This window comes from Schistocerca piceifrons, chromosome X (assembly GCF_021461385.2).
Source record: "Schistocerca piceifrons isolate TAMUIC-IGC-003096 chromosome X, iqSchPice1.1, whole genome shotgun sequence".
In the NCBI taxonomy this organism is placed as follows: Eukaryota; Metazoa; Arthropoda; class Insecta; order Orthoptera; family Acrididae; genus Schistocerca; species Schistocerca piceifrons.
In genome coordinates, this window is record NC_060149.1 from 305,488,144 (window position 1) to 305,508,122 (window position 19,979).

Sequence of the window (19,979 nt, forward strand, 5' to 3'; positions counted from 1 at the left end):
TATCTTTTATAATACCCTGTTGTCTGGTATGGAAAGTTACTATTCAATTTTAACACTATTACAGCCACATGATATAATTTGCGTAGCAGTGTTAGAGATATAGCGGTACTTCCCCCTTTTTGCTGGTGGTGTTATTGATTTTCACTACCCGCCAGGGTAGCTGAGAGCGCTAACGCGCTGCTTCCTACATTCGGGTAAGCGCGCCGGCCCCGCATCGAATCCGCCCGGCGGATTAACGACGACGGCCGGCCAGCCTGGATGTCGTTTTTAGCCGGTTTTCCACATCCTCCTAGGTGAATACCGGGCTGGTCTCCACGTCCCGCCTCAGTTACACGACTCGCAGACATTTGAAACACATTCGCACTATTTCACGATTTACACTAGACGCAGGCAGCTAGGGAACACTTCTTCCATCCCAGGGGGTATGGGGTGGCGGCAGGAAGGGCATCTGGCCACCCCTTCAAATTAACCATGCCAATTTCGTACTTAACCCTGGCGACCCTGCACTCATTGTGGGATAAAGGCAGTAGCAAAAGAAAGAAAGTTATTGATTTTCACTGATGGATGGAACCAACGCTGCGCTCGATGCTTGTTATGAAGCTGGTTCAGGACCATCTGTCGTTTTCGTAATTTTGTGACTGCTGCTTGGACCACCTCACGAATCTTTGCACGCTTCTGGGCTACAGCTTCTGATGTAACTGTGTTAACGATTTCCATGTCATGACTAGAGATTTTATCTTATGTGATTTCGACGTTATCTTGTTCCTCATGTACCACTGCTAGCGCATCTGCCACTATGTCGCTTGTTGGTCTGGAATTATATAACGTCTGGGGTGGATTTAACAAGAGCAGTTCGCTACTAGCAGAAACGCCCTCCCCACAATTGCCACCATACATGGTGACGAACAATGTGTAGTAACACTCTTACTGCTGGCCAGTGTGGCCGTGCGGTTCTAGGCGCTACAATCTGGAACCGCGCGACCGCTACGGTCGCAGGTTCGAATCCTGCCTAGGGCATGGATGTGTGTGCAGTCCTTAGGTTAGTTAGGTTTAAGTAGTTCTAAGTTCTAGGGGACTGATGACCTCAGATGTTAAGTCCCATAGTGCTCAGAGCCATTTGAACACTCTTCTTCTTTTTCTTATGCTTTTGCCCCGCATCGGCGCAGGATCGGCATGGTCATTACCGGATTTAGCATGGTCAGTTTAAAGTTCAAGGGGTATCCGGATGCCTATCCTGTCGCCACTCTGTTACCTCCCCGCCACGGTGCGAAATATCGGCACCCCAACTGTCTGCATGTGGTGTTATTCATGTAAAAGTGAGCGAAAGTTTTCTAAATGTTTGCGAATCGTGTAACCAAGGCCGGACTTGGCAACTAGCGCGGTATTCACCTAGCAGAGGGTGGGAAACTGCTTAAAAGCCACATCCAGGCTGGCCGACACACCAACCGTCGTCACTAATCCTCCGGAAGCATTTAATCTGGAGCCTGCGCGCCTCCACGTCCCGGAAGTGGTGCTTCAACACGCACGGCTATCCGACTGGGTCAGCTATATTTAGTAACACTAAAACACTGAAACACTAACACCCGCGTCGAATAACATAGGCACACACAGATTTATCCGCCAGATCACGAGGCAGGCGCGACAGTACGCTACGAGACCAGGAAGTGAACTTATGTTGAAAATAAATTCAGTTGGAGGAACATATCATACACCTTCTGAGAGACCCTAAAAAGTATTTATTTACTGTGCTTATGATGTTACACCTAGGTGCTACATAACTAAAAAATAAATATACATTCCTTACTTTCGTTAGATATTGTTTCGTGGTATCATATTTTGGGATAGCTGTTTAATTCAAACTAAACTATACAAATTCGAAAGAGAATAATAAGAAGTACGTGTAGTGTAAATTCAAAACTGGTCTGTAGAGGCTTGGCCAAGAAACTGGTTATATTAACTGCTAGGTATTAGTATACTTATCACTTATTAAAAATTTCTACCTATACATCAATTCACAGAATAAATACAAGGAATACTGACTAGACAGTGTGAATCGCCTAAAACTAGCACCGCACATATTACGGAAATGAAAAGTGCTATTGATGTGCGGATGTCATAGAATGGATTGGTAGTCAGGGGCTTGTGTTGTTAGTCATTGAACAGATTGTAATAATACTTGGAAAGTGTATTTTTTGTGAAAACATACCTTTTTTTAAATGGAACAAAGCATATTGATATTGTCAAACTAAAAGTGGGGTAAATTAGAATGTCCGTGGTATTTGTTGCAAGATTCTAGTGGGCGTCGTTTATGAGATATCGTATTTTGAAACGTTCCCGTGCAGATACAGTACGTGTGGTAGCACATACTAAAGAACAACCCAAGTGTATACACTATTTATATGGCTTCTGGCCAGTAATGAGACAACTGACCATCACAGGTTGTGTTCAAAATGGTCACCGGCAGCAGAAAAACACACTTCTAGTCTGGTATGGAGCAACTGCTGCACAGGTGATATCATCAAGTGTAGTAAGTATGTACTTCTACAGGCGTAAAATCGGGGGAACGGGCCTGACAAAGTACAGGTCCTCCGCGACCTATCCAACGATTTGGAAACAATTCTGTGGTACTTGGTGCACTATGGGCATGCATGTTGGTACCATAGGTTCCTCCTAGTCTGTAGAGGAACGTCTTCTAGTATCTGTGGAAGATGGTCTGTTAGGAGGCTGCGATACTTGTCTGCGTTCATTGTTTCTTCTATGAAAACAGGCCTGTGAGCTCATGATTCACTATCCCACACACATGTTTCCACTCCATGGACGCTTACGTCCCACCTGACGATGCCAATGGGGATTGTCAACAGACCAGTAGTGCATGTTTACCGTGAATGGTAAATGTGGCTACATCACTAAACAAAATACATGACACATCTGATGTACCGTGTCCTAATGCTCATGTGCAGAAGTTAACACGGCTCTCATAATCGTTTCCATGCAGCTCATGATGGAGTGAGATGTGATAGGGATGGGAACTTACGTCAATGGAGGATGTGTAGGAAACTTGCCTGACTCATGCCACTTCCTCGTGAGAATGCGCAGGAACTAACTTGCGTATCAGCTGCAAGAGCAGCAAGAGCATTTATTTTCCTCTCTTCTCTCGCACTTGTTTCCTTCTGTTACACTGTCTAGGTGTTACACTACCAGTTTCACGCAACTAGTTGAACAGATTGATAAAAAATTTCCGAGATGTTTGTCGTCTATTGGGATATGTTGCCGCATACACCGTACAAGAACGAACTACACTCTTCCTATACTCTCCATACACCATGAGCATGGCGGCTTTTTCTGCATTGGTAAATCTCATCGTCCACTCATGGCCTACTGCTTGAACTCTCACGCACTAACTGATTAGCAAGTAGCATGCACTCAAGAAACACTCATGCACACTGTAAGCAAACCCAAAAGCATCGTACTAAGCAACTACACAGGTTAAACGGCACAAACAAGTATCGCTGTGGAAACTTTTCAAAATACGATATCTCGTAAACGACTCGCACTACGAACCTGCAACAAACACCACTGAGATTCTAATTTACCCCACTTTTAGTATGTTAATGTCAACAAGCATTGTCCCATTTAAAAAAAGTGTGTTTCCACAAAAAATACACTTTCAAACCATTATTACAATCTGTCGATAGGGTACAAATACGACGCCCTGACTACCAATCCATTGTGTGAAAACCACACAATAGCACTTTCTATTTCCGCAATATTTTGTGGCGCAAGTCTTTGGTGATTTACCCTGTACATTAGGTTGATGCATAAGTTCTTAGCGTTTTGGATGTTGGTATTCCGACTGCTAAGTGTTTGTTTATAGATTGTTGTACTTTATTTGTAGTCAACTGCTGCTATTTCAGTTTACATAATGACATTTTGTCAGTTGGAGATAGTGAGTGACGCTGTGGACGATACACAACGGAGTGCCAAGTGAAGAAATCGGAACATTTCCGTCACAGTCTTCTGTTTGAGTTTAATAGGTGGGTGACAGCAGCGGAAGCTGCCAGAAATATTTGCGTCGAGTATGAGGATAATGCCACTGGACAGAGCACAGCAAGAAAATGATTTTCTCGTTTTAAGGAAGATCGTTTTGACAGTAGTGACTCTCCAAGTCCAGGAGACCTTCGGGGATTGATGAAGTTAATCCACGATGATCCATGTCACTGTACTCGATAACTTGAAAATGTGATGAACTGCGTGTGGGTGCAACATGCTCCAAGCAAATGGTTCAAATGGCTTTAAGCACTATGGGACTTAACATCTGACATCAGTCCCCTAGACTTAGAACTACTTAAACCTAACTAACCTAAGGACAACACACGCATCCATGCCTGAGGCAGGATTCGAACCTGCGACTGTAGCAGCAGCGCGGTTTCGGACTGAAGCGCCTAGAACCGCTCGGCCACATCGGCCGGCATGCTCCAAGCCAAAATCACAAAAAACAATGGTTGGCCACATGTCCCTCTCTGATTGCTGTAACGTTACTGCTGACGAGAAATGCTGTCTTTATGATAACATTAGAAAAAGAAAGGAATGGTTGAGCAAAAACAAAGCTGCAATTCCCTGTACAAAGTCATGCGCGCATCCGCAAAAGATAATTTATGCATCCGGTGGAACAGTAACGGTGTGGTGTACTACGAATTTCTTCCCCGAGGTTTCACCATCACTGCTGACATTTAAAGTCAACAACTGAAACGTCTCGCAGACGCAGTCCAAGAACAATGACCAGGAAGACTGCGGGAAGTGGTGCTACTCCACGACAATGCCCGCACGCATTCTGCTATATTGACAGAAAAACGCTATATAGGAGTTGGTTTGGGAAGTCATTCCGCACTCTCCTTATTCACCTGATATTGCGCCCACAAACTTTCACCGTTCCGCTTTCTATCGAACAGCTTTCGAGGACAATCCTTTCCGGATGAAAATGAGCTCCGCACGTGGCTCGACGAGTTGTTCGCCTCAAAACCACGTGGTTTCTACAGTCGTTAAACAAAAAGTTACCCCGGCGTTGGCATACTGTTATAAATAATGAAAGAGAATACATTATTGTTATTAAAGTCTCTGTTACATGCATCTGTTGTGTGTATTAAACTTATGGAAAAACGCTACGAATTTATGCACCAACCCAATATAAAATACGCAGTGGTATTTACTATTACCTGAGGGGTGTCCATTATCCAGGAACACATATTTTCAGAAACTATTCAGCCTCCATAAGAAGTTTAGCTAGTAGTATATTGCAGTTTATGTGGAGACAGAGTAATTTATTTGTAGCGTATTCCCTCTGTTCCAACAACAAATTTCTTCGCAGAACCAATTAATGTACACGATGCCCCATTCATCTTGACCATCCCAAATAACTTTATGTCCAGAAGCAAATAAAAACTGTATCAAGAATATGTTGTTCAGCTACCAAGCACATTTTTTTAAATAGCACCCAATATTTTTTATTCGTTAAGTCACATCTTCTCCTCAAGATCTGTTCATAAGCATAACACAGTGTACCATTCACGTAATAATGATGTTATTGAAAAGCTAACACAAAACTGACTTCGACTCTCCTGTACTGAAACATAGTGTAGGCACCCGGGTAGTGTAGCTCGTTTACTTGCTGGAGCTGACAGTGAACAAACGGAAAAACAAGGAAAGTACGCACCTGTCTCTCAGTCACAGGTCTTTAGTTGAATGGTTGTGTGGGTGCCGTGAATTCTAAGATGACTGCGTTGCCTTGGGTTGAGACTTTCCATTTCCTCAAGCGTTGTAAAAAGACGAGGAAGAGTTTTCTACAGAGTTCCTCTGCCTGAGTAGCATTACACCTAACTTTGTAGGTTAACGAGCATTTCGCTTTCATTTAAATATATGGCCGAAAGAGTCAGCCTATAGGAATTGTGAAACGAACCATGTCGTCCTGGACCGCGTGGCCAAAGGGCGCAGATTCACCACGAGATGGGGAAACTCACAGACGTGTATCGTCTATTGAGGCCTAAGCGCTGTAGTGTGCGAGTGAGACAGACGAGAACTTACGTCATAGGGAAACACCCAGTAGAGGCCAAGGAGACCTAAGATCGGCCATAAAGGGAAACATTTATGCAAACTACACTCCTGGAAATTGAAATAAGAACACCGTGAATTCATTGTCCCAGGAAGGGGAAACTTCATTGACACATTCCTGGGGTCAGATACATCACATGATCACACTGACAGAACCACAGGCACATAGACACAGGCAACAGAGCATGCACAATGTCGGCACTAGTACAGTGTATATCCACCTTTCGCAGCAATGCAGGCTGCTATTCTCCCATGGAGACGATCGTAGAGAAGCTGGATGTAGTCCTGTGGAACGGCTTGCCATGCCATTTCCACCTGGCGCCTCAGTTGGACCAGCGTTCGTGATGGACGTGCAGACCGCGAGACGACGCTTCATCCAGTCTCAAACATGCTCAATGGGGGACAGATCCGGAGATCTTGCTGGCCAGGGTAGTTGACTTACACCTTCTAGAGCACGTTGGGTGGCACGGGATACATGCGGACGTGCATTGTCCTGTTGGAACAGCAAGTTCCCTTGCCGGTCTAGGAATGGTAGAACGATGGGTTCGATGACGGTTTGGATGTACCGTGCACTATTCAGTGTCCCCTCGACGATCACCAGTGGTGTACGGCCAGTGTGGGAGATCGCTCCCCACACCATGATGCCGGGTGTAGGCCCTGTGTGCCTCGGTCGTACGCAGTCCTGATTGTGGCGCTCACCTGCACGGCGCCAATCACGCATACGACCATCATTGGCACCAAGGCAGAAGCGACTCTCATCGCTGAAGACGACACGTCTCCATTCGTCCCTCCATTCACGCCTGTCGCGACACCACTGGAGGCGGGCTGCACGATGTTGGGGCGTGAGCGGAAGACGGCCTAACGGTGTACGGGACCGTAGCCCAGCTTCATGGAGACGGTTGCGAATGGTCCTCGCCGATACCCCAGGAGCAACAGTGTCCCTAATTTGCTGGGAAGTGGCGGTGCGGTCCCCTACGGCACTGCGTAGGATCCTACGGTCTTGGCGTGCATCCGTGTGTCGCTGCGGTCCGGTCCCAGGTCGACGGGCACGTGCACCTTCCGCCGACCACTGGCGACAACATCGATGTACTGTGGAGACCTCACGCCCCACGTGTTGAGCAATTCGGCGGTACGTCCACCCGGCCTCCCGCATGCCCACTATACGCCCTCGCTCAAAGTCCGTCAACTGCACATACGGTTCACGTCCACGCTGTCGCGGCATGCTACCAGTGGTAAAGACTGCGATGGAGCTCCGTATGCCACGGCAAACTGGCTGACACTGACGGCGGCGGTGCACAAATGCTGCGCAGCTAGCGCCATTCGACGGCCAACACCGCGGTTCCTGGTGTGTCCGCTGTGCCGTGCGTGTGATCATTGCTTGTACAGCCCTCTCGCAGTGTCCGGAGCAAGTATGGTGGGTCTGACACACCGGTGTCAATGTGTTCTTTTTTCCATTTCCAGGAGTGTATTTAATTCTGTAGTAATGCAGGGAATGAAGCCACAGTAATTTTAATGTGCCATCCTCCATATATTTTCATGGTGATCCCAATAAAACTTGAATATTGATCATATCTATAATAGTTCAGGATTTACTGTTAAAGTGAAATTAACAAGTTTTATAACAAAAACCTGAATGCCAAAATCTGATCGCTTTGGTCGATCTTAACGATCGACATTTCATATAGAAGCGCATCATTAAAATGACAAACGTTGTAACTTTATTTGTTTAAAAAATATTGTAAATTTAAATTATCAGATCATCATTTCCTCCACACAAAACACATTGAACGATGACAGCATGACACCTTATTCAATCATTAGGTAATAGAATATTGGTTGCAAAGTTTAGTGCTTAATAGTTACTTTTGTTCTTCCTTGGTGCATGGCTACTGGGCGTGACATTCAAAGCTAAGAAGGAAATTGTATTGGTTTTATGTAAAAGAATTTAACGTTTATTATGTAATGGATATTGCTGTTACTTCATTTAGAACGTGAAAGCTTTGATTATTTAAATATGTCAAAATGTAAAGTAATGTAGAATCATCTGTAGCCAATCAGATGGACGGCTTCAGGAAAGGGAACTGCGCTAGTCAGTTCAGGAAGATGTTCGGCGCGCTGTCAGAGACGGGCAGTGGGCAGTTCTGATCTAGACACCAAAGGGGACAGGTCGGATTGAGACGCGAAAGCTGACGGTCGGTCCTTAGATAGCTAGGAAGTGAAACGACTTAGAAAAATTCGCGTTGTGTAGTATCGCGGGACATAGTCTCCGAGCGGTGAGCAGCCGCGCGCCTGATGTGAACTCGTAACTTCTCGTATAAGTAACAAGGTGGAGTACTGGACTTGTGTTTCGCGATGAGATTGTGAATGATCTAATTTTGTCAGATGGATATGCGCTTGAGTGTAACAGTAACTCTAAATACGACCACTTTCGCTGTTAGTTTGCTTTCTGAATAAACATTATTCTAACCAGATCGCAACTGTGTGGCCTACATCATTTATGGGTCGTTAATTTAGTTCCCGATATTATTATTACTGTTATTATATATTATATTAACTTTGTATTTCGCAAGCTTGCCATCAGCAAGACAATTTAACCAAAGGGTCACAAGTGTTTAATTTAGGGCGTGTAATGCGACACGTGCGATTCAACCCCTAGACGTGTTTGAGCCAAGACATTTCGACGAAGAGGATCCGCATGTGAGTCCAAACTTCTTAGAGATGTTAGCTCGCAACTTCAACCGCAATAAAAGTAATGATTATGCGTTTATTAGATTAGACTGTCGGGCCACTCCAACATTAGATGCCCGAACGGGAGAAATCGAATGCTACTCGCGTCCAAAGCGGCTGCCGGTCTTTGGCGGAACTGCCTACGCCGAGAAGTTCGAGCGTCCATAAACGCCAAATGCCACCTCTAGTGAAAATAAGCTCGTCATAGGATTAAATTTTAATCAACAGATGCCACAGCCATGGGAATACTGGAGTATCAGGTACACTACCGTTAGGTCAAGGTGTTCATGGTGAAAAATTTTCCATTTCCGTCACTGTATGTAGCACATATCATACAGCATCAGCTGTAAATACGTGAGCACATTAATTGAAGCACGAGTCTCGAGCCTCTAGACCACCACATGGTGACCTACATAAACTGTCACGTCGTCTCCGTTCCGTTACCAAGTTTTAATTTGCACTTTTAATAAAGTAAAATGGTAAGCATTTCAACTATTTTTGCTGGACAAATCACTGTACAACCAATCTGTCATAGATGTTCTAAACTTCTGAACTAAAGACCTGTACATCGTAATATTCTACTACTTATTATAGAGCAACAATATAACATCGCAGGTCTCTAGAATGCATACTTCTTGTAATAATTTATATTAGAACCTACATAACGCTAGGTGCAACGAATTTTTCATTCCTTAGTTTACAGCCCTTATTGTACATCTCCGTCGAAATGATAGGTATGTATATGTTGGCGGATGTTATGATAGTTGGTACTATATTTACCGCTGCAGCTGTTGTTGTTGTGGTATTCACTCAAAGACTGGTTTGATGCAACTCTCCATGCTACTATATCCTGTGCAAGCCTCTTCATCTCCGAATAACAACTGCAACTTACATCCTTCTTCCTCTATTTACTCTGTGCATCTCTTGGTCTCCCTCTACGATTTGTAACCCCACACTTCCCTCCAGTACTAAATTGGTAATCACTTGATGCCTCAGAATGTGTCCTATCAACCTCTCCTTTTTACTAATCAGGTTGTAATACAAATTTCTTTTCTACCCTAATTCTATTCTGTACCTCCTCATTAGTTACGTGATCTGCCCATCTAATCTTCAACATTCTTATGTAGCACCATATCTCAAAACCTGCTAGTATCTTCTTGTCTGAACTGATTACTGTCCATGGTTCACTTCCATACATGACTACGTTCCATACAAACTTTTTCTGAAAAGAGTTCCTGACACTTAAATCTATATTTGATGTTAACAAATTTCTCTTCTTCAGAAACGCTTTTCTTGCCATTGCCATTATCTCCTATCTACTTCAACCATCATTAGTTATTTGGCTGTCCAAATTGCAAAACCCACCTACTACTTTCAGAGTCTCATTTCCTAGTCTAATTCCCTCAACATCACCTGATTTAATTCGACTAAATTCCATTATCCTTGTTTTGCTTTTGTTGGTGTTCATCTGGTATCCTCCTTCCAAGACACTGTCCATTCTGTTCAACTGCTCTACCAAGTCCTTTCCTGTCCCTGACAGAACTACACTGTCATTGGCAAACCTCAAAGTTTTTGTTTCTTCTCCCTGAACTTTAATTTCTACTCCAAATTTTTCTTTGGTTTCCTTTACTGCTTGATCAATGTACAAATTGAATAACATCAGGGATAGGTTACAACCCTGTCCCACTCCGTTGTTGATCAATGCTTCCCTTTTATGTCCATCGAACCTTAAAACTGCCGTCTGGTTTCTGTACAAGTTGTAAACAGCCTTTCGCTCCCTACATTTTATCCCTGCTACCTTCAAAATTTCAAAGAGAGTATTCCAGTGATCATTATAAAATGCTTTCTTTAAGTCTACAAACGCTATGAACGCAGTTTTGCCTTTCTTTAACCTATCTATGGCCTCGTGTGTTCCTACATTTCTACGGAATCCTAACTGATTTTTTCCAAGGTCAGTTTCTATCAGTTTTTCCATTCTTCCGTGCAAAATTGTGCTAGTATTTTGCAGCCATGACTTATTAAACTGATAGTTCGTTAATGTTCACACCTGTCAGCAACTCCTTTCTCTGTAATTTGGAATTATTATATTATTCTCGAAGTCTGAGGGTATTTCGCCTGTCTCATACATCTTGCACACCACATGGAAGAGTTTTGTCATGGCTGGCTCTCCCAGGGCTATCAGTAGTTGGGACGGAATATAATCTACTCCTGGGGTTTTGTTTCGATTTACGTCTTTCAGTGCTCTGTCAAATTCTTCTCGTCCTATCATAGCTTCTATCTCATCTTCATCTACCTCCTCTTCTGTTTCTATAACATTGCCTGCAAGTTCATCTCAATTGTATAGACCCTCTCTATGCTCCTTCCACCTTTCACCTTTCTGTTCTTTGCTTAGGACTGGTTTTCCATCTGAGCTCTTGATGTTCATACAGCTGCTTATCTTTTCCCCAAAGGCCTCTTTAATTTCCCTGCAGGCGGTATCTATCCTTCCCCGAACGATACGTGCTTGCAAATCCTTACATTTTCCTTATAGCCATTCCTGTGTAGCCATTTCTCACTTCCTGTCAATCTTGTGTTTTAGGCGTTTGGATTCCGTTTCACCTGCTTCATTTACTGCATTTTTATATTTTCTCCTTTTATGAATTAAAGTCAGTACGTTCTATGTTTTCCAAGGGTTTTTACTTAGCCTTGTCTTTTTACCTATTTGATCCTGCGCTGCCTTCACTGTTTCATCTCTCTCGTCTTCTACTGTATTCCTTTCCCCTGTCCTTGTCAATCGTTCCATAATGCTCCCTCTGAAACTCTCTACAACCACTGGTTCCGTCAGTTTATCCAGATCCTGTCTACTTAATTTCCTACCTTTTTACAATTTCTTCAGTTTTAACTTACAAATAATAACCAATAAATTGTGGTCAGAGTCCACATCTGCTCCTGGAAACGTCTTACAATTTAAAATCTGGTTCCTAAGTCTCTGTCTTACGATTATATAATCAATCTGAAATCTTCCAGTGTCTCCAGGTCTCTTCAAAGTGCACAGCTTGCTTTCATCATTTTTAAACAAGGTAATAGTGAGAGTGAAATTGTGCTCTGTGCAAAATTCTGCCAGGTGGCTCCCTGTTTCATTCCTTTCCCCGAGTCCATACTCAGGTGCAATATTGCCTTCCCTTCCTTTTCCTACTATCGAATTCCAGTTACTTATCACTATTAAATTTTCGTCTCCCTTAACTATTTGAATAATTTCTTTTATCTCATCATTATATTATAAAATCTCATATGTCTCTACAGCAACAAAGTATTTTAATATATTACATTAACATTAAGCGAACCAAACAGTTGGAAAAAAGAATTCAAGAATAGAATAGCCATGATACATACAGACAAATCGCAGTAATCCATTCAGATATGATGAACCCTGGAAAAGCAGAAGCCATCCAGCAATACGGCACAACCATATAAGCCATATGTTTGGAGAATGTTCCCTCTGAAGTGTTTCCTCCACAGTCAGTATACCATGGTGGAGAATCAAAATTTCATTGCCATTTGGAGCTTTGTATGGCTCAATCTTGTTACCATTCTGCTTTCCAATAATGCTCACCTGAAAAGAAACTCAAACTAGGGAAGTGATACAAGAATAATTTGACCAAACAACGGCACTGAATTAATCTACAATCCTATCCAATTACGAATACCTCAATGAAAAACATTTAATGTCCTTCTGTTGAAAATTATGTATTTACTGTTGCTATATGCAACCAGTCTCTTAATATCGTTTTCTCTCATCGACTGTTTTCGAAATAATTAATAGCTAGATATAAATCCAAGCTCATTCTACTGTTCATTTTCAAAGGTTTTTGTCTGACTTGTCAGCAATGCGCCAACGTTCCCGTAAGTTTTCCTCTTGTATTACAACATATTCTGAGGCGTCAGTGCATTTATGATCGGCGTTGTGTGTTTTGATCCATCATCCATCACTTGTAACGAGGTGAGACTCTCGGTAGGCTGATTATTTAGTGCATCAGCGACAAGAGTCACAAACATGATTGTCGTAGCTGGAGATAGTGTATTAAGCGTCGTGAGAAAATGAACTTAAAACTTAGTCTACTACACACTACAGTGGCGAAAAAAGTTTGCTAATAGTAAAATGAGCAATCCATGATTTTTTTTTTCTGCAACAGACCGATTTCTTTCAAATCTACATGTATTTGCACTGTATTTTACTTTCACTGGAATGACCTGAAATAAGAAACTGTTGTTTCAGGTTAAGTAAGAGAAATGCCCATGCAGAAATTTTCCAATATCTACTTTAATCTAGTATTTTAAGCTAAACTTTGTGATTATCTTATAGCAATATGTTTGCAGTTTTGTGAAAATACTGATGTCAATCTCCTAAGTTCTTAAACTTAGTCAAAACAGACTTTCTTGACACTGTCGTCTGGCCATATAATATGAATTTATTTATCAAAGATGATTTTGGGCACAGTATCACGTGGCCAGTTCTGTCACCATGAACATTTATAATCATTTTTTAAGCCTGTCCCCGATCAAAATCTCTGTGTTGTGGGTAAAAGCTCCTGGCAACACAAAACAACAAACCAAGAAAATAATCTAAATCCTTCTGAGTACAGAAAATTGTGAACTGATGCAATAAATTTCTGTAGTGCAGAAAAATCAGTCAACTACAGCTGCACTTTTATTAGTTTTTTTTCTTTTACAAAATCGTTCATAGTAGTTTCTTGTTCCCCAAATTTCCGTTCACCCCAACTTTAACTGACACCTTGTTTAATGCACCATAAAATTCTTCTTTAGATTCATAATGCTGAGATTTTTGTACAGTTCATATGCATATACTGAAGTCATTACAAGCCTGCTGTCCAGAACTTCAAACAGGACGCTGTTGACCCCTAAACTGAAAAATTAAATGTTGTTATTGGTAAAATACAATTAATGTAGAGTTATGTACAATATTTATTTAGCTAAAAGTATTAAAAATTGAATTTGATAATGACTGAATTTATTTAGTCCTCACACTTTACAAAAACACACTGATTAAGATTATTTCAAAAAATTAACCACATAAATTAATAACAAATGTAAATAGATATCTAAGACACTGTTAGAAAAACTATGGGACAAATCTAGATTAATACACAAATTTGTAACATATCCCATACGAAAAATTTACTACCAACACCTAACTATTATTTTCCCGAACATAACATAAACTCTCCTGCATACGCTGCCGGAACTTAACTCATGGAAGAAAGGATATCATGGAGAACTGGTTTAGGCATAGCGTAGGGGTTGTTTTCTGAGTGACTCTTTCAATCTACAGAAGAGTGTGACTTGTTTTTGGACTTCCTCGAAGATCAAAACTGTTTGCCACACTGGGACTCAAACTCTGAGCATTGCCTTGTGTTATCCATGCATGACCTGCCCCTAGGGCTCAGTTCTGCCAGTACCTATCTTCTACTTTCTTTTTACTGAATCCGTCTTGAATATCATACTGGACTAACATCCTTGGAAAAAAGTTCATTTTCAAGAAATGGCTTACTCACAGCCAAGAGGTTGAAGTTCGGAAACTAATTGAAAGGTACTGGTAGAACGAAGCTGTGACGCCGAATCACAATTATTTAGTGGATAGCACGGTTGGTAAGAACATTGCAAGCAAATCTAAGGCAAGATTTTTCGTCTGAATCTCGGTCTGGCTCACAGTTTTAATTTGTCAAAAATGTTTCAAAATTACGTAACTCCCCACAGAGAAAGATTCATTGTTTCATCAGATCTACAAAATATTGACTTTTTATTCTTTCATTTCTAGACATAATTTTGTATAAAGCTAATAACTTTTTATATGAAACCTTATATTAGAACGTACTGATTAGATATGGAAAGTTTCCTGAAACCACTTTCTTACTTACTGCATGTTCATATCATATTTTATAATTTTAAAAATATAAAATGAATAACTACACATCATTTTCACTGCAAGATTTAAATTTTCTCGCCATTTTAATATCAACATTCATAACAAAAGTCTATTAATTTTACTCTTAGCAACATTAAACATAAAACTGAGAATGAAACACACATAATACTACAACAAGTTGAGGAATTGTAAAAGAATGCTGGCATTGCAGTAAAGTTAAAAATTAAAATGGGACATACATATACTACAAAGTAAATAAAATTTTCTCCCAGATAAAATTCTGAAGTGCACACTGTTTCTATCGAACAGAGCCATGAGGAATAAAACATTTCAAATAATGATGAAACCTGTAAAGTGTTCTTGTAGAATAATGTGCTAATATCAATGCTGTGTTAGCAATAGCAGCTGAGAGCTCTCCAAAACACAGAACACACTCCCACTTCCTTTACACAAATAAACAGTATACCGAAAACTATTGTATACGTAGGACAGAAATGTAGAGTAAGTTCACTGCATCCAGTCAATTCGATGGTAGTGCTAGGAACGATGTGTGGAGTGTTTCTAATACAAAGAGGGGAATTTCCAGAAAATGTTCAGTGATAATTTATGAAGAAAGTGTCAAAATGCGTTATTCTTGTCATGTAAGAAATGAAAACGAATAAAAAGTTAATATCAGAATAACAAACAAATAACCAACAAACATCAATGCATAATTTAGGAATGAGTAAACCACATGAAAGATGTATTCATTGTATTTGGTTATAAACTTTAATTTCAATTTACGCAGAAGCTGGCCGACAATGTTACAGTGTTACACTAACCTATTGAACATTTATAAATAATAATGTAAGCACACACATCAGTGAGCAGTTACTGCTTTCCTGTGCAAGAATGATGAATCACTATTTTTGAGGATGTAGGTTTGATCAATGTGAATCGAAATAGAAAATAAAAAAGGCAAAGAGTACAAACTGTCTCTCTACAACTGTAACATACCTTAACCCCCAGGAATGAAATACTGCATGATTGGAAGTCCTGTCCTAAATTTTAATGAACGCTTTACAAATTTAACTATGGCAAATAATGTGTGCATTAAATAGCCTCACATTTCTTCAGTGTGTGACTAATATTGTAAACCTTTGCCATGCCCTTAGACTAGAGTGAATGAACATCAAACAATGAAAGAGTGAGGAGTGCAGCATGCAGACATGCAGTCAAGATGCTGAGGACACACCTCTATACAAAAAAAATTAATATCTAAATTACTTGAATATACAACATGGTGCACAATGATCAGTGTAACATTAAATGCAAAATATTATTAGTTACACAGAAAACAGTAATGATACAAAGAATCTACAATGAATATAAAATAATTTTATAATTTTTGAGTCTTTCTTAGTCAGAGAAGTCAGAATATATTAAGAAAATTATAAATGAAGAGGGAGCTATTACCACAGACATTACTCATGAATTACAAGGTCTCTGCTTTTGTATAAACTTCAAACCACTGAAAATATCATCGCACAGTCACTATAAAAAGTATGTCACCGTACTTCAACACAGTAGAACAAGTCAAACAGTTTGGCAAGCAACACAAAGGAGTAACTACTGACTACCAACACGAACTGAGGACAGAAATTCAAAATTCTGCTACTGAAGTTCTTAAATCAGACAATAAATCTTCAACATACCACATCACCAGCTTTCCCTGCATATGAAAATTGAACCCTCACGTCACCTACTTCTGGGCTCCAGACATCTTGAGTGTGATAATACAGACCCAAGTGCATTCTTATGTCTCTACGTTCTGGTCTTTCATCACTTGTTATTAATACAAAATCATTGAATTTGTCTTTCAGTTCTGCACTTAAGTAGAATGGTCCAACGCTCACTTGTTCGCTAACATACACAGTACTTTTAAAAGGAAAAACCCTGAAACACAGAAGAGAACAGAATTTCCTATCCCAGCAGTTCTGAGCAAAAAAATTTGAAACTGTTGACAGGGATTACAATATGTGTGTAATTGTTCAGCCTATACAAAATTCTTAAGGAAACAATTTCAAATACATATAATACATGGAAATAACGTGTGTGTCATTTGTGTTTATTAATGTATGCTTCTCCCGATGAACGAGATAATTAGTTTTGATATGGGAAGAAAAAAAACAAGAAAGAAGATTAGGGTTTGATGTCCCATTGACGACGAGTTCATTAGATACAGTGCACTAGTTCGGACCCAACAGTCATAAGGAGGAAGTTTGTCATGTTCTTTTCAAAGGAAACATCTTGGCATTGGCTTAATCGATGTAGGAAAATTGCAGAAATTCTAAATCATGATGTCTGTATGGGGAATTGAACTCTGTCATATGTGAGTCTGCTGCCTTAGCTTCTGCGCCATCCTGATCAGTTTCTTTACATTTTTGCCAAGTAATATACATAATCCTGAAAATAAATAAAAAATAACGAAGTCATCAAGTAGTTTGCACAAAATAGCAACTTTCATTTCCAGAATTTAGCCGCTGTTTTCAGAAGTGAGTTACAAACAAAAAAAGTCAGTGAGACTGTAATATAATATACTGTTGATAATAATGTCATTAGAGATGGAGCACAAGCTCAGAGAGAATACAGATGAGGAAGGAAATTGGCACACAGTTCTTTCCAAATTAAACGTCCTGACCATCATGGCTTTCCTCTTCTCCAATAATATTTTACTCATTGTGCCAGCTTGCTCAGTTCATTGATTTGGTATCCCAACCAGATAGTGATATGGGCGAGCTTTTACCGTAGAGCTTTAAAACTTGTGATCGTACTAACACAAAATTGGCGAACAGGCTGATTTACTGGCAAATGCATGTGTGCATCTCCGTCAGTAGTGAACTGAAACATTCAAGAATGGATTCAAACTGGCGGACTAACAGCAGCAGCAGCTGCTGTATATATTGTTTTTTTTTATCATGTTCAAGAGTTTCTTGTTATTATTGATAAATGCGAAAGCTGTTTATGAATAAGAGAAACATGTTTTCTGTAAGTCCGACTAAGTAGTGAAACGATGTTTGATACATTCTTTTGTTTCGCCCGTTTTTTTCTTTTTGTTTTACCTTTCCTTAAGGAAATTTGGTTTTCTAGAGGTATATGATAAATACGTATTGTTTTCTTTATTTTTATTATAATATATCTCTGTTCCACGTTACAGATCAACGATTTTCGAATAAAACCTAAATTAAACACTGACACTTTCAGTTTGGCTATAAATACTGTTTATTTTTAAGTAAGAGACTGGAAGATATCTAAGTAGGCTACGTGGCCGTTTACACATCCCCACTCAGTTTCTAGACGTTCACCGCTTCCGGTTTCTAGGGACCTAGTAAGACGCTGATAGCATACGTAAAGAAAGCACTCGCTGTGAGGTAAGGCGCGATAGGTATCCAACACACGTGACATACTGGTAACCCAGGTAACACCTTAACTGACCAAAGGTGCAAAGAAAACTACAGTCGTCTACGCTTGCTTATGATAATCTATGGTAGCCTACGGTAGCTTTACTTCTCGTCTTCCGTAGTTTCCACTGCAGCGCAAGAAATGTTGTTTTAGTGATATGGAGCGGCTATAGTACGAGAACGACGCCCCGTACCCAGAAGCATAGAACTAAAGATCGCAGTTCATAGTTTTCTTCCCCTTCTAGCACAACATTCAAACGCAAGAATATTTTAGACCAATAACAAGCAACACTAATAAATGTAAAAAAAAAGGCTGCCCAGCAATAAACGACACTATTATTCTCGGAGAGAGTTAAAATTACACGTAGATTGTTTCTAGGCTCGTCCATAAAACAGCTGCCTGTGTTATAAAACAGTTTGCGCAAATCCTTTTCTATAGCCCCAATGTGCTTATGCAGATTTCTCAGAACGGGCTCGGCTTCGCCAAGCCGGCTGTCTGGACTAAACACCGTAGTAGTACTGGTCACAGATTGGTTTTTCTGGAGATGGAGTTTTCGCGCCATTCAGTCCGAGTAGATCTGGTTGAAGTTCAAATACCGCCGTTCTGGCCAGAGACGGCCCTCTCGAGACCGACCGACCGCCGTGTGATCCTCATGCAGTGGTGTCATCGAGCTGCGGTATGGAAAGGCATCGGGTTAGTACGCATCTCTCCCGGCTGTTGTGGTGTTGACAGATCCGGTTGAAGAGGTAGCGGCGAATTACAAACAGCCGGCCTCCGTGTTCTGCGGGTGCCGTCGATAACTCTACTACCACATATACCTTTTTTGATACGTTAGAGATATTCAGGAACTATTTCCACTTTGATAGATATTACCCATGACCTCATAAATTAGCGAACAGCGTTTTATCATGACCTTAACATGCGCTGAGATGCAAATATCATTTTTTTAATGAAACTATGCAGAGTTTTAGATTCAGAATGATAGTCATAGATGCGTCCTGCTGCTCATTATGCATTTTCCAAAGTCAGTACATTTTTAGCCATTTCTTCATTATTAAAAATCATGGTAGACCTAAAAATTAATGCTAAATTAATGAGTCACGATACTAAATATTTTATAAGCAGTACATTGACATATGTCTCAATACGGCCGATCGACGGAGACTTTAATACCACAGTACTTCATTTTAATCTTCAAAAGGGCAGTACACAATTAATCGAACATCTCTTATCGCAGTGAATCAATCCATAATAACATTAGGAAAATAAAATTTCAATTACATTTTACTACATAACTTCTCCACAGACCTACGACTTCGTTATATTACTGAATTACATATTTATACACGAGCACGGTTCGTTGTGAATAGGACAATGAGACAGAGAAAGAGCTACTGCAACAATTCAGTGATAGGGTTGTTCTCATCAGATTCGACATGAAGCCAGAGATATCCAGGAGTGGATATACTGTCTGTTCAGTATGTGCGTGGGCAGTGTTACACACAGATGGTAAAATATATCATCTTAGTTCTTTCACATGTTGACGTTGCAAACAGAAGATGAGGAGATAGAGAAAGTGTATGATGATACTGAACGGGCAATTCAGTATGTAGAGAGATGCAAATCTAACCATCATGGGGAAATTGGAACGCGGTTGCAGGAGAAGGACTAGAATAGAGAACTGCGGAGTATATGCAGCAAGCCGTAGAAGTGAGACAGGAGAAAGACTTCAGATGGTAACAGCGAATACTCCGTTCAAGAATCAAAAGAGGAAGAGGTATAC

At 40.6% G+C, this 19,979-nt stretch overlaps 1 protein-coding gene across 3 annotated transcripts in view; it reads right to left on the reverse strand.

Moving 5' to 3' along the window:
• The window catches only part of LOC124722923 (transmembrane protein 43 homolog), a 257,784-nt gene that overhangs the window by 53,954 nt on the left and 183,851 nt on the right, over positions 1-19,979 (reverse strand). For all 3 annotated transcript variants that reach the window (XM_047248082.1, XM_047248081.1, XM_047248083.1), the window contains 2 exons: positions 16,450-16,690; positions 12,205-12,424 (listed from right to left, as the gene is read on the reverse strand). In XM_047248082.1, the coding sequence (XP_047104038.1) occupies positions 12,205-12,424; positions 16,450-16,690 (461 nt within the window). The remainder of the gene's footprint in view (positions 1-12,204; positions 12,425-16,449; positions 16,691-19,979) is intronic.